Source organism: Cheilinus undulatus, linkage group 3 (genome assembly GCF_018320785.1).
Source record: "Cheilinus undulatus linkage group 3, ASM1832078v1, whole genome shotgun sequence".
Taxonomy (NCBI): Eukaryota; Metazoa; Chordata; class Actinopteri; order Labriformes; family Labridae; genus Cheilinus; species Cheilinus undulatus.
In genome coordinates, this window is record NC_054867.1 from 48,812,365 (window position 1) to 48,824,802 (window position 12,438).

Sequence of the window (12,438 nt, forward strand, 5' to 3'; positions counted from 1 at the left end):
TAGAAAAACTGAAATAAAATTAAAAATCACGAGATTAAAGGTGAAAAAAAGATGAGATAAATGTTAAAGTTAGGAGTTGAAAAAGGTCAAAAAGTGAGATAAAAGTAAAAATTGTGATTTTAAAAGGTAAAAAACTGAGATAAAGTTAAAAATCATGAGTTTTGAAGGTAAAAAGATGAGATAAAATTCAAAGTTAGCAGTTGAAAAAGGTCAAAACATGAGATAAAAGTCAAAATCCTGGTTTTAAAAGGTGAAAAACTGAGAAAAGTTAAAAATCATGAATTTTAAAGGTAAAAAATGAGATAAAAGTTAAAGTTAGGAGTTCAAAAAGGTCAAAACATGAGATAAGAGTCAAAATCAAGACTTTCAAAGGTCAAAATAGGATTTAAAATTTAAAATTATAAATCTAAAAGGTAAAAATATGAGATAAAAAGTCAACGTTATGAGATGTAAGGATTAAAATATGAAATAAAAAGTCAAAAAACATAACTTTAAGTCATAACTGTTCGATGCAAAACTGAAAATATAGAAAAAACGCAAATTTCTTTGCCATGTTCCTGACTTTTTATCCAATTATTTTTACCGTTTACTTTTTTTAATTTTCATGACTCAACAAGGATATTATAAATCATTAAGGTTAAGTTTACATATTTACACTGGAGGAAATCTGCAGACATCATACTGGTGGGCCAGTTATAATAAAAGTATCATATGATCTGGTGGGCCGGGTATAACTGTACAACGGGCCAGATTTGGGCCCCAGGCCTTGAGTTTGACACCCCTGCCATGGATGATTGGTATCTGCAGCTAAATAACATGATCAGGGCATCCCTAGTTATAAGTTCTGTTGTAAAATTATCATGTTTTTAAAGCTGTCTGCAGCCAGTGTGTACTTGCATGACCCTCCTAAACAAATCACGGAAGCATCTTGGAAGTGACTCATTTTTCGTACCAGCAAATCATATTTGCAGCAGCCGCAACAAAACAGGAAAAATGAAATTCTTCCTTTCTTTAAAGAGAGCTCAGATTCAATTTTGAGACACAATAGAAGGTATCGTACATTCACATTGTAAGGGATGAGAGACAGGCTGGCAAAGCTAATAAAGTGATGCTAATGTGCTTTGTGATGCAGTGGAAGTCCCCCAGCTTTCAGCTCCAAACAGATGGGATCTCTCCCTCAGGATCAGATAAAAGATGTCCATCTCTAACGCTGCAGAGCATGGCACACTCAACAACAACAAAAAAAAGGCTGCCTCACAAAGCCGAATTGTCATGGCTGCTCGCTCACAACTCCTTCGCATAAAATAAATGTGGCAGTCCACATTATCGCATCCATGATGAGGTTAAATTGAGGCGTATCAATCTTAACTAAGGCAGGAAGAGGAGCCAGATCAAAACAATCACAGGGAGCTAATGTGTGTCGGCCTCTGCTGCGGGGAAGATGATTATGCACAATCCTGAACATTCAAAGAGGCCCACAGGCTGACAGTACCTCTAGTAAACAGTATGTCCTTATTCCACAGGCTAAATCATGGCATGTCAAGCCCCGTAACCAAGGCAACACCTTCTCATCATGAATTCAAATCCCTTAAATTTATGGAATAGGTGATTCAAGGCTAAGCCGGCCAGACATCTATAAATACACATCACCTAGCCATATATTACTCAGATCACACTGTCAGTGGGAGCTGCCATACCATGAGAATATTCTCTAAACCCTCCCCGCTTGTCCTCGCCACTGCTCCTTCCCTCAGTCTACGGAAGCCCTTCCCTCCAGAGATAACCGCCGCAGAGATCACCCTGTCCCTGCGTCCCCCGTCCCGCTCACAAGGACGACCTCGCACCCACATTTCAGGGTCGTCACTCAGCTCGTAGATGGATCCATCCTCCACGCTGTGCTCCAAGGACTCCAGGGAGGAGTCCGAGGCCTCGTCGCCCAGCGCCGTTAAAGGCCGACCCGGAAGTCCCGACGTGGAGCGCAGCTTGTACTGCAGCAGAACGCCGCGGCCTTTCCCCCTCCCCTCGCCCTGGTAGGAGCCGGACTGCTGCAGGGATTCCTGGGAGGACGTGTCGCTGCGGTCTTCGCCCCCACAGGCGGAGTCCTGGGCGTCTCCAACGGAGTCCCTCTTCAGGAGGTCAGGGGACAGAGAGCTGGTGGTGGCAACCAGGAAGTCAACAGGCCCCCAGTGAGCGTTCAGAGACACCATTCCCTTCCCTGCAGGAGACAGACAGAAGACAACAGTCAGACAACAAATCAACTGAGACGATAAACACTGCTCCTGTAGTCGGCTGATGGCAAATCATACAAAGTTCAATCATGAGCTCATTGTACAGTTTACCATATTGCAACTCAAACTCCAAAAAAGCTGGGTCACTGTGTTAAATGTTAATACAAACAGAATGCAATGATCTGCAAATTTCACAGACCCATATTTTATTTACAATAACACATAAACAACATACCAGATGTTGACACTTGAAGACTCATTTTGAAGTTGAAGGCAGCAAAACATCTCATAAAAGTAGGGACAGGGCCATGTTTTTCAATGTGTAACATACGATCTTTAAAAAACAGTCTGAAAATGTATGGGAAGTGAGGAGACTAGACATCTCTTCATGTTGTGGCACTCTTGTCTGATGTAGGATTTGAGCTGCTCAATAATCCTGAGTCCTCTTTGCCTTTTATTTTCATTTTATGACATTTGGTGAAAGGTCTGGACTGCAGGCAGGCCAGTTCAGCACCGGACCCCTCTATTGTGAAGCCATGTTGTTGTGATGAATGTGGTATGTGGTTTAGCATTGCCTCGCTGAAATAGTCAGGGCTTCCCCTCAAAGAGACGTTCTTTGGATGGGGGCATATGTTGCTCATAGGCACTATTGCCCCCCATACCATCACTAATGCAGTCTTTAAAATTGTGTGCTGATATCAAGCTGGATGGTCCCTCTCCTCTTCAGTCTGATCGGACATGGCATCTGTGGTTTCCAAAAATAATTTCATATTTTAATTAATCAACCACGGAACAGTTTTCCATTTGCCTCAGTCCATTTTAATTGAGCCTTGGCTCAGAGAAAACGTGACGTTTCTGGATAGCATTAACATATGGCTTCTTCTTTGTATGATACAGCTTCTTAAGCCCTAGCGGGACCAAATTTGGTCCTGCTCGCGTTGACCCAAACAAACTTGCTCTGTGCACTCTGTTTTTGCATAAAAATAGTCATGTTACTCATCAAATTAAACAGAAGAAGCTCAGCTAAAAGCCCAAATAAACCATTTTTACATTCACCACATCCAACTCAAAAAGGAATCAAATCAATGACCACATATCAAAGTGGCCGTAGTGCTACATAGCCAGACACTTCTGCCCCCTATGGGATGGTGCCTGGTACTACAGACACAAACACGGTCTCATATGAAAGCCCAGCCTCTACTGAAAATTCTAGTCATGTTTGTGCAGTATCCACTTGTTTTAACAGATTTTTTTTAGTTTTCTACAATTTATTTTGTGTTGTCTTTTGTGCCATTGAAAATAAATCCGCTCCTCTTGGTGTCAAAGACTTCCTTTTAAAGGGAACTATATAGAGGTCTGAATAATTTCAGGGAAAAAAAAGAATTCTATGATGCAGTAACCCTCTATAATGGTGTATGAGTAAAAAAAAAAAAAAAAAAAAAGTTTGATACCAAAGATTGTGCCAAATTAGTCAAAGGTTTTGTCCAAATGGCGCCTGGATATTTTTTTTTGCTAAAATCTCTCTTATTTTGTCCTGATAACCCTCTAGTGGCATGAAAGTTGAAAGAGGTCATGTCAAAATTTGGTGCTATGGCCTACTGAAGATTCAACTGCATTACTTCTATGGCATATACAGTGCTTAACAAATGTATTAGACCACCTGTCAATTTGTCTCAAAGACCATCCAGCATCATGAAGAGTTTTAATGCAGACTCCTTCATTTTCAGTGAGCTCTCCATGTTTTACCATTTGTAACAGGAATGAGGGATTTCAAACTGAATCCACCCAAATTTGAGCCGGCTCACTGGGCTTCTCTGAGAAGTCAGAAATGAATCAAGCATAACATTCAACCACTAAAACTCAATTTTCTGTTCAGGAATGCAAGTAAATAACTATAATTTGACATCATAATCAAGAAATAATAATGTGCTTTACTATGGTTAACAATAATAATTATATTTCAGCATTAACAATATCATTTGGGTTGAAGGGCTTCTACGTATTGGTGTATTAACCATTGCAGAAACATAAAAAAATTATTTTGGCAATTACCAATGCTGTTAATTTAGGGCAGGGCAGCTTAGGGTTAGGGTGGGCTAATAAATTTGTTAAGCATTGTATATGCTAAAATTGCAAAAAAAAAAAAAAGAAAAAAAAAAAAAGGCAAAAATGAAAATTTTAATTTGCCACCTTGATTCTCTCTGATCCAGTAAAATACATACACATATTTACACTTCTGAACAAATTTCACAAATGCCCTCTTCATTATTGTACCTTGATCATTCAACCAGAACTTGTAGTTACAGAGTTATACTCATTTAAAGATGGGCTGTAAATTTCGAGTGGTAGCCTAATAGAAGAGGCTCGGGCTTAGGTTAATTTGCATTTCTAGATGGCATTACATAATGTTGACAGACAAAGATTTCTGGAAGTGTTCCTTAGCCCATACTATGATTTCTAGTACAGAATCATGCCTGTTTTTAATGCAGTGCTGCCTAAGGGCCCAAAGATCACAAGTATCCAATGTTGAGCTTGTCCCTTACACAGATTTCTCCAGATTCTCTGAATATTTTGATGATATTATGGACAGTAGATGGTGGGATAAACAAAGCCTTCAAAATTTAACTTTGATGAACATTTTTTTATGAAATTCTTTCACAGTTTTAGAAAAAAATCTTTTGCAGATTGGGGAACCCTGGCCCATCTTTACTTCTGAGAGAATTTCTCTAAAATGCTCCTTTGACTGGCCTGCTGCCAACTAAGCAAAGTAGCTGAAAAATGCTCCTTCAACCGTTTGTTGCCCCGTCCCTACTTTTTGGAGATGTATTGTTGCCATTAAATTCAAAATGAGTTAATATTTTTAATAGGATAGCAAAATGTCTCTGTTTCAACATCTGATATGTTGTTTCTGTTTTATTGCTAATAAAATATGAGTTTATGTGATTTGAAAAATGTTATATTCTGTTTTTTTTATTTACATTTTACACAGTGACCCACCTTTTTTGGAACTGAGGCTGTACGTAATGTTATTTCCATAATTACTGCAAAGTAATTAAGATCAAATTACACTAGACCCACTTTTGATACTTGTTTTTGACAGAAAAAGTTGACTGCATCCTAAAAACTTTATCTACCAACTCATTTTTGAAAAATTGATGGGATGCAACATCATCAACAAAAGTTCAGCCACTCCCGTCCCCAGGTCAGGTCCACATATTATGGGACCTGAAGCTATTGAAAAGTGTGTATTGCAACATTTACGGCTAGAATCATGCATGGAGGGGGCAGCTAAAGTATTGAACAGTTCTTCTCCTTTATTAAGTCATAATCCCACATTTAAAGAAAATCTTGATACACTGTTAATGGACATTGTGGACAGCTGGTTGGATTGAAAAGCCTAGTCAATCAAAAATGACAGGGGACCAGCAGAGGTGGGGCAGAGTGACCCATGGACTGTGGGTCTGTACTTCACAACTATCACTGTAAGCTTAGAGCTCAACCACTGTATTGTTAGCTTGCAGGATTAGAAACTGTATGGTGAAAACATGAATAAAAGAGCGACACATCTGCAAAGGCACTGATATTTACATGTGCAATATTTCTTCAAGCCAATGAAAATCATCCTACTTGGGGATTACAAATGCACTTTTTACATGGAAGCTAAAAAAGTGATCTGATCGTGACGTGCATGTATTAGACATTTAATCAGAATCAAAGCATTTTGTGCTGGTCGTGTCAGAAACAGCAGAAGTTTTTCTTTCCTTGTTAAACAGATAGAAGTGGTGCTCTAAATTGTGAAGAACTGTTTTGCATTAATTTATGAAGAAAGTATAAACTAGTAGCAGCCAATGATCAGCTTTGATGTTAATAAAGTATGATGAGTTATGTACATGTTATTTTTACGATCCAGTTAAATCAAAATTGATTTTACACAGAGCGTTATTCCTTAGATTTGTTTTTTCAGAAGTAAACTACAGTCACGACTTCGCCTGTGAACGATAGCTGCAGGTCTCCTCCACTCATCTCTCCTTCTCTCCCCTATCTGTGACTTTGGATGTCTGTATTTTTTCCTCTTTATTTGAAAATGAATCTGTATCATGTCCTGCAGGTGATCCTTTTTTCCACTCTCTCCCAAATGAAACTGAAAGCTCAGCGGTACAAACTTGTCCTGCAGTCAGTAAACTTCAGGGCAGTGCAGGTCTGCAGGAGGAGCTCCAGACATGCACAGCTGAAGAGAGGCGTGGTGCATCAAGAGCAGTTTGACCCGGGCTAGGAGGACATGGATACTTATCAGAATTACAACGGGTATAATCCACCCTGTTATTAGAATTAAATAATCTGATTAGGCTTTATTGAAGTGCATCACACATTTGTATCTTGGCCAACACTCTTAGTTCTGATGATTTGTGTCCTGTACAAATGACTGTTGTGAACTTTGCTGAATGCAAAGTGAAACATCACATAGGAAGACAATTTTTCAGTATGTTAACCCCTAAAAAAGACTGAATCTCTGATGCTATTAAAAATCCAGTGTTAATGTTCCTTAAAAACCTACTTTAAAAAAGTGTGGTAGTGTTTACCCTTACTTCCCAGCTTTGTCTACAATCCCTGGATTATCCCATCTTTCCTAAACAGTTCATTTTATTCCACTTTTATTAATCCCACACTGTATGAGAAATAATGTTAGCTATAGTTTGTTTTTTATTTACATTTATTCAATAAAATGGCTTGGAATAAAACAGTCATGAGGTGCAGTGGAAAACTAACAACCTCATTCACTCTTTATTATCAACAAATGGCTGCCAGGCAGTTTTTAAATTACTCTGCAAGAATATAGACACAGTATGATTTGTGTGTTGTCTGCCTGGCAATATTTGCACTGATTCCTAGAGCGGCAAGAAAAATGTGAGGTGTGACCTCAATAATGTGCAGTGCACAGTAATTTTATTTCAGAAAAAGGAAAAAAAAATACACTTTACTTGTCTCCTGACCTCTGAAGAGGCTGCTCAGTCCCAGTGAGCCGCCCCCCTCTGATACATACCTGTTATTTTTGGGATGCCCTCCAGTTTGGGAACTGGCAGGGTGATGATTAAGCCCTGGGCGGTGCCCACCCACAACAGCCCCTGGCAGATCAGGAGACTCGTCACTCGGATACTCTTCTGACCTGACATACAGTTAGAAACACAAGAATGAATCAGATTTTATTCATACACCAAGCCATACAATGAGAGAAATACAGCAGGTTAAAGGACCTTTAGGGAGTTGTAAATAAACAACAAGAATTAAAAACAACTTTAAACAACAATTCTTATAGATATAGATTGATATACACTATATCAGGGGTGTCAAACTCAAGGCCCGGGATCCAAATCTGGCCCGGTGAACAGTTACACCCGGCCCACCAGATCATATGATATTTTTATTATAAATGGCCCACCAGTGTGATGTCTGCAGTATAAAAATGTAAATGTAGTAAACAGTAAAAATAACTGGATAAAAGGTCATGATGTGGGGAAGGAATTTGTGTTTTCTCTGTTTATTTTCAATTTTGCATCTCACAGTTATGACTAAAAGTTATGGTTTTGACTTTTTATTTCATATTCTAACCCTTACATCTCATAACTTTGACATTTTATCTCATATTTTTACCATTTAGATCTATAATTATGAATTTTAATCCTATTTTGAACCTTTAAAGTCATGATTTTGACTTTTATCTCATGTCTTCACTTTTTCAATTCCTAACTTTGACTTTTATCTCATTTTTTACCTTAAAAACTTATGATTTTTAATTTTATGTCATATTGACATTTGAAACTCATGATTTAGATGTTTACCTCATATTTTGATTTTTTTAATCTTTTTTATACCCCCACAATTCATTTTTGGTGAAAATAAGGTTGACATTTTATGGTTAAATATTGACCCTTGTAGGCCCTCAGGTTACACTCAAATTCAGAATCCTGCCCCTGCTGTGATAAAGTTTGACACCCCTGCACTATGTGGACAAAAGCAGTTGGCCACACTTGTTGATTACTGAATTTAGGTGTTTCAATCAGACCAGTTTCCACCGAAAATCAAGCACCTAGCCGCAGTCTCCTTTTGCAAACATCTGTGATCCTGAATGGGTCGTTCTGAAGAGCTCTGCAAATTCACCTTTGCAATAAGATGATCCATGAAATTTCATCCCTGCTGGATATTCCACAGCCAACTGTGATATTATTAGAAAGTGGAAGAGTTTAGGAACAACGGCAGCTCAGCCATAAAGGGGAGGACCACGTAAAGCTGTGGTGAGAGCTTCACGGAAGGGGTTTCCATGGCTGAGCAGCTGCATTCAAGTCCAATGCCAAGCGTCAGATGGGGTGGTGTAAAGCACACCGACACTGGACTGTGGAGCAGTGAAAATGTGTTAGTGGAGGGACCAATCATGCTTCTCTGTTTGGCAGATGGGTGAGTCTGGGTTTGGGGCATGCTGGGAGAATGTTACCTGCCCGACTGCACTGTACTGACTGTGAAGTTTGGTGGAGAAGAAAACGGTATGGGGCTGTTTTTCAGGATTTGGGCTACGTCCCTTATCTCCAGTGAAGGCCAATCTTAATACTTCTGCATACCAGGACTATAAAGACATGGTTTGATTAGTTCAGTGTGGAAGAAGCCCTGACCTCAACCCCATTGAGCACCTTTGGGATAAAGTGGAACAGAGATTACAAGTCAGGTCTTCTGGTCCAACATCAGTGCCTGACCTCATAAATACACTACAGAATAAATGGGCACAAACTCCCACAGAAGGAAGCCTTCAAAGAAGAGTGGAGGCTGTAAAAGCCTCTAGAGGGGCCAACTCCATATTAAAGTACATACATTTGAATACAATGTCATTACAGTCCCTTCTGTTGTAATGGTCAGACAGCCGAATACTTTTCCATATCATTCTTTTTTTTTTTAACTAAAGGTTTTGAAAAAATGCTTTATTGGATAATAAAAAGAGAATATTTACACTTAAACTGTTTGATCAGTGATAGCTCTGGGTGATTCTGAGCTCTGCTAACAGTCTGATTTTGAAAGAAAAATTTATAATATCCTTTCACAAAAAAATTAATCGTTAACAGAAAGGTCCTCAGAGAGTTAAACATGAGTTTCTACTGATTTAATGATCTGTAAAAGTTTCCAAAATATTTCATTAACTGATGAATAAAAGAAAAAGCTTTCATGGCTGTTAATCAGTAATAGCTTTGGGTAAGATAAATGCTCCTAGATCTGTCTGCATTCTTTCAAAATCATACAGTTAGAAAATTTAACTATTTTAAATGAGGCATGATTATGAACTTAAATTGATCTTAATGTTTAAAAAATGTCTCACAGCATACTCCATTCTCTAATTAAGATGATTTAAAGAAAAATTTGTATCATTAGCTATTAGCTGTAACTCTAGTTCTGTTATCTTATTTCAAAGAATTTATCCAGTTTATATAATTGACCTAAAAGCACAGAGGAAATTGATACACTATATTGCCAGAAGTATTCAGTCACTCATCCGAATAATTGAAATCAGGTGTTCCAATCACTTCCATGACCACAGGTGTAGAAAATCAAGCACTTAGGCATGCAGACTGTTTCTACAAACATTTGTGAAAGAACGGGTCGCTCTCAGGAGCTCGGTGAATTCCAGCGTGGTACTGTGATAGGATGCCACCTGTGCAACAAGTCCAGTCATGTAATTTCCTCGCTCCTAAATATTCCACAGTCAACTGTCAGTGGCATTATAACAAAGTGGAAGTAATTGGGAATGACAGCAACTTAGCCACAAAGTGGTAGGCCACGTAAAATGACAGAGCGGGGTCAGCGGATGCTGAGACGTATAGTGCACAGAGGTCGCCAACTTTCTGCAGAGTCAATCGCTACAGACCTCCAAACTTCATGTGATCTTCAGATTAGCTGAAGAACAGTGCGTAGAGAGCTTCATGGAATGGGTTTCTGTGGCCGAGCAGCTGCATCCAGGCCATACATCACCAAGTGCAATGCAAGGGGTCAGATGCAGTGGTGTAAAGCACGGCGCCACTGGACTCTAGAGCAGTGGAGACACGTTCTCTGGAGTGACGAATCGCGCTTCTCTATCTGGCAATCTGATGGACGGAGAGCAGAACGGAACTTGTCTGACTGCATTGTGCCAAGTGTAAAATTAGGTGGAGGGGGGATTATGGTGTGGGCTTGTTTTTCAGGAGCTGGGCTTGGCCCCTTAGTTCCAGTGAAAGGAACTCTGAATGCTTCAGCATACCAAGAGATTTTGGACAATTCCATGCTCCCAACTTTGTGCGAACAGTTTGGGGATGGCTCCTTCCTGTTCCAACATGACTGTGCACCAGTGCACAAAACAAGGTCCATAAAGACATGGATGAGAGAGTTTGGTGTGGATGAACTTGACTGGCCTGCACAGAGTCCTGACCTCAATCCAATAGAGCACCTTTGGGATGAATTAGAGAGAAGACTGAGAGCCAGGCCTTCTCATCCAAAATCAGTGCGTGACCTCACAAATGCACTTCTGGAAGAATGGTCAAAAAATCCCATAAACACACTCCTAAACCTTGTGTAAAAGCCTTCCCAGAAGAGTTGAAGCTGTGATAGCTTTAAAGGGTGGACCGACATCATATTAATGGATTAAGAATCAGATGTCACTTAAGTTCATATGTGAGTCAAGGCAGGTGAGCAAATACTTTTGGCAATCTACAGTAGTGTCCATATCTGGATATAAAGATAGAGATTAACACACTATAAAATAATATAAATAATAACAACACACATGTCTTTTGGAGTAATACATCATTTACATGTTTCATGAAGTGTAAAGTCACATAAAGTGCACTCAAAGTATTCAGACCCTTCACTTTTTCCGTTTTATCTTGCAGCCTGATGCTACAATCACTTTAATTCATTTTTCTTCTCATTAATCTACACTCAGTACTCCATAATGACAAAGGAAAACAGGTCTTTGAATGTTTTGCAAATTTATGGAAATAAAGTTGTGAAATATCATCATTGACGTAAGTATTCAGATCCCTTCCAAAAACACTTGAGAGACCCTGTAGAGTGAAAATAGATCTGTATTTAGGTTTGTTGTATGACAGGTCACTGTGTTATGAACCCCCAGGTCAAATTTCAGTAAGATAAAACATCTTTGAGTTTTAAAAATTAAGCTTCAAAATCATGAAAAATGAGGCAGTAAAATCTGCTCCATGGTGTTGTGGGCATGTCTGTTGAATGAGCTGAATCCACGCCCACTCAGGAGAAATAAGATCCTCTCAGATTAAAAAAATGCTACAATCTGAATGAGGAAAGCACTCATGACCTTGTTGACCTTAGAAGAAGACACAAAGTCTGTTTTCTAGCTCAAATCTCTGTTATGATGTTTTTAATGATCCATAGACCACTGTAGCTGATAGATTTGGCAAATTTACCTCACAATGAACAGAAAAAACAGCATTTAACTGACTGTTAACTTTCAATAAAGGCAGTGACATCAGCTAACAACACACTGTACTGAAATCAACTGCTCTGTGATTTTATATTGTAGGGTTAGAGGGGCGGGGTCATTCACCACTTTGGGCTTGTGACATCATGAGCCCACATATTAGCCCTGCCCACATTACACCCAGCCAGGAAAGAGATGAAAAACTTTCTAACGGTCCTAATCCAAAATTCAGTCACATGTAGATCTCAGTGTTTTCACATGTTTGCAGCAACCGTATTCCAACATATCTAGTGTGTTAAGACAAAAACTTTGGATTTCACTTTACAGGGTCTTTAAATTTAGCTCAGGTTCTTCTCATTTCTCTGGATCTTTAGTGAGATGTTTCTAAACCTTGATTGGAGTCCAGCTGTGGTAAATGAAATTGATTAGACATGATTTGGAAAGGCACACTCCTCTCTATAGAAGGCCTTACAGCTGACAGTGAATATCAGAGAAAAAGCCAAGCAATGAGGTCAGAGGAACTGCCTGCAGAGCTCAAAGGGAGGATTGTTGCAGGGCACAAGTCAGGAATATGCTGCCGTATTGCCACTTCCAAGCCCAGATCAGTGGAGGGCTGCAGTGATATTTGTCCTTCTGGAACTTTGTCCCATCTTCACTCAGGATCTCTGGAGCTCAGTCAGACTCTTGGTCAGCTCTCTTACTAAAGCCCTTCTCCCCTGATTGCTCCGTTTGGACAGCTGACCAGCT

General features: G+C 39.3%; 1 protein-coding gene across 5 annotated transcripts in view; it reads right to left on the bottom strand.

Moving 5' to 3' along the window:
* Positions 1 to 730: 730 nt before the first annotated feature.
* arhgef10la (Rho guanine nucleotide exchange factor (GEF) 10-like a) overlaps positions 731 to 12,438 on the bottom strand; it is a 311,778-nt gene continuing 300,070 nt past the window's right edge. For all 5 annotated transcript variants that reach the window (XM_041784009.1, XM_041784008.1, XM_041784013.1 and 2 more), the window contains 2 exons: positions 7,270 to 7,392; positions 731 to 2,215 (listed from right to left, as the gene is read on the bottom strand). In XM_041784009.1, coding sequence (XP_041639943.1) covers positions 1,671 to 2,215; positions 7,270 to 7,392 — 668 coding nt within the window. In that variant the 3' untranslated portion in view covers positions 731 to 1,670. The remainder of the gene's footprint in view (positions 2,216 to 7,269; positions 7,393 to 12,438) is intronic.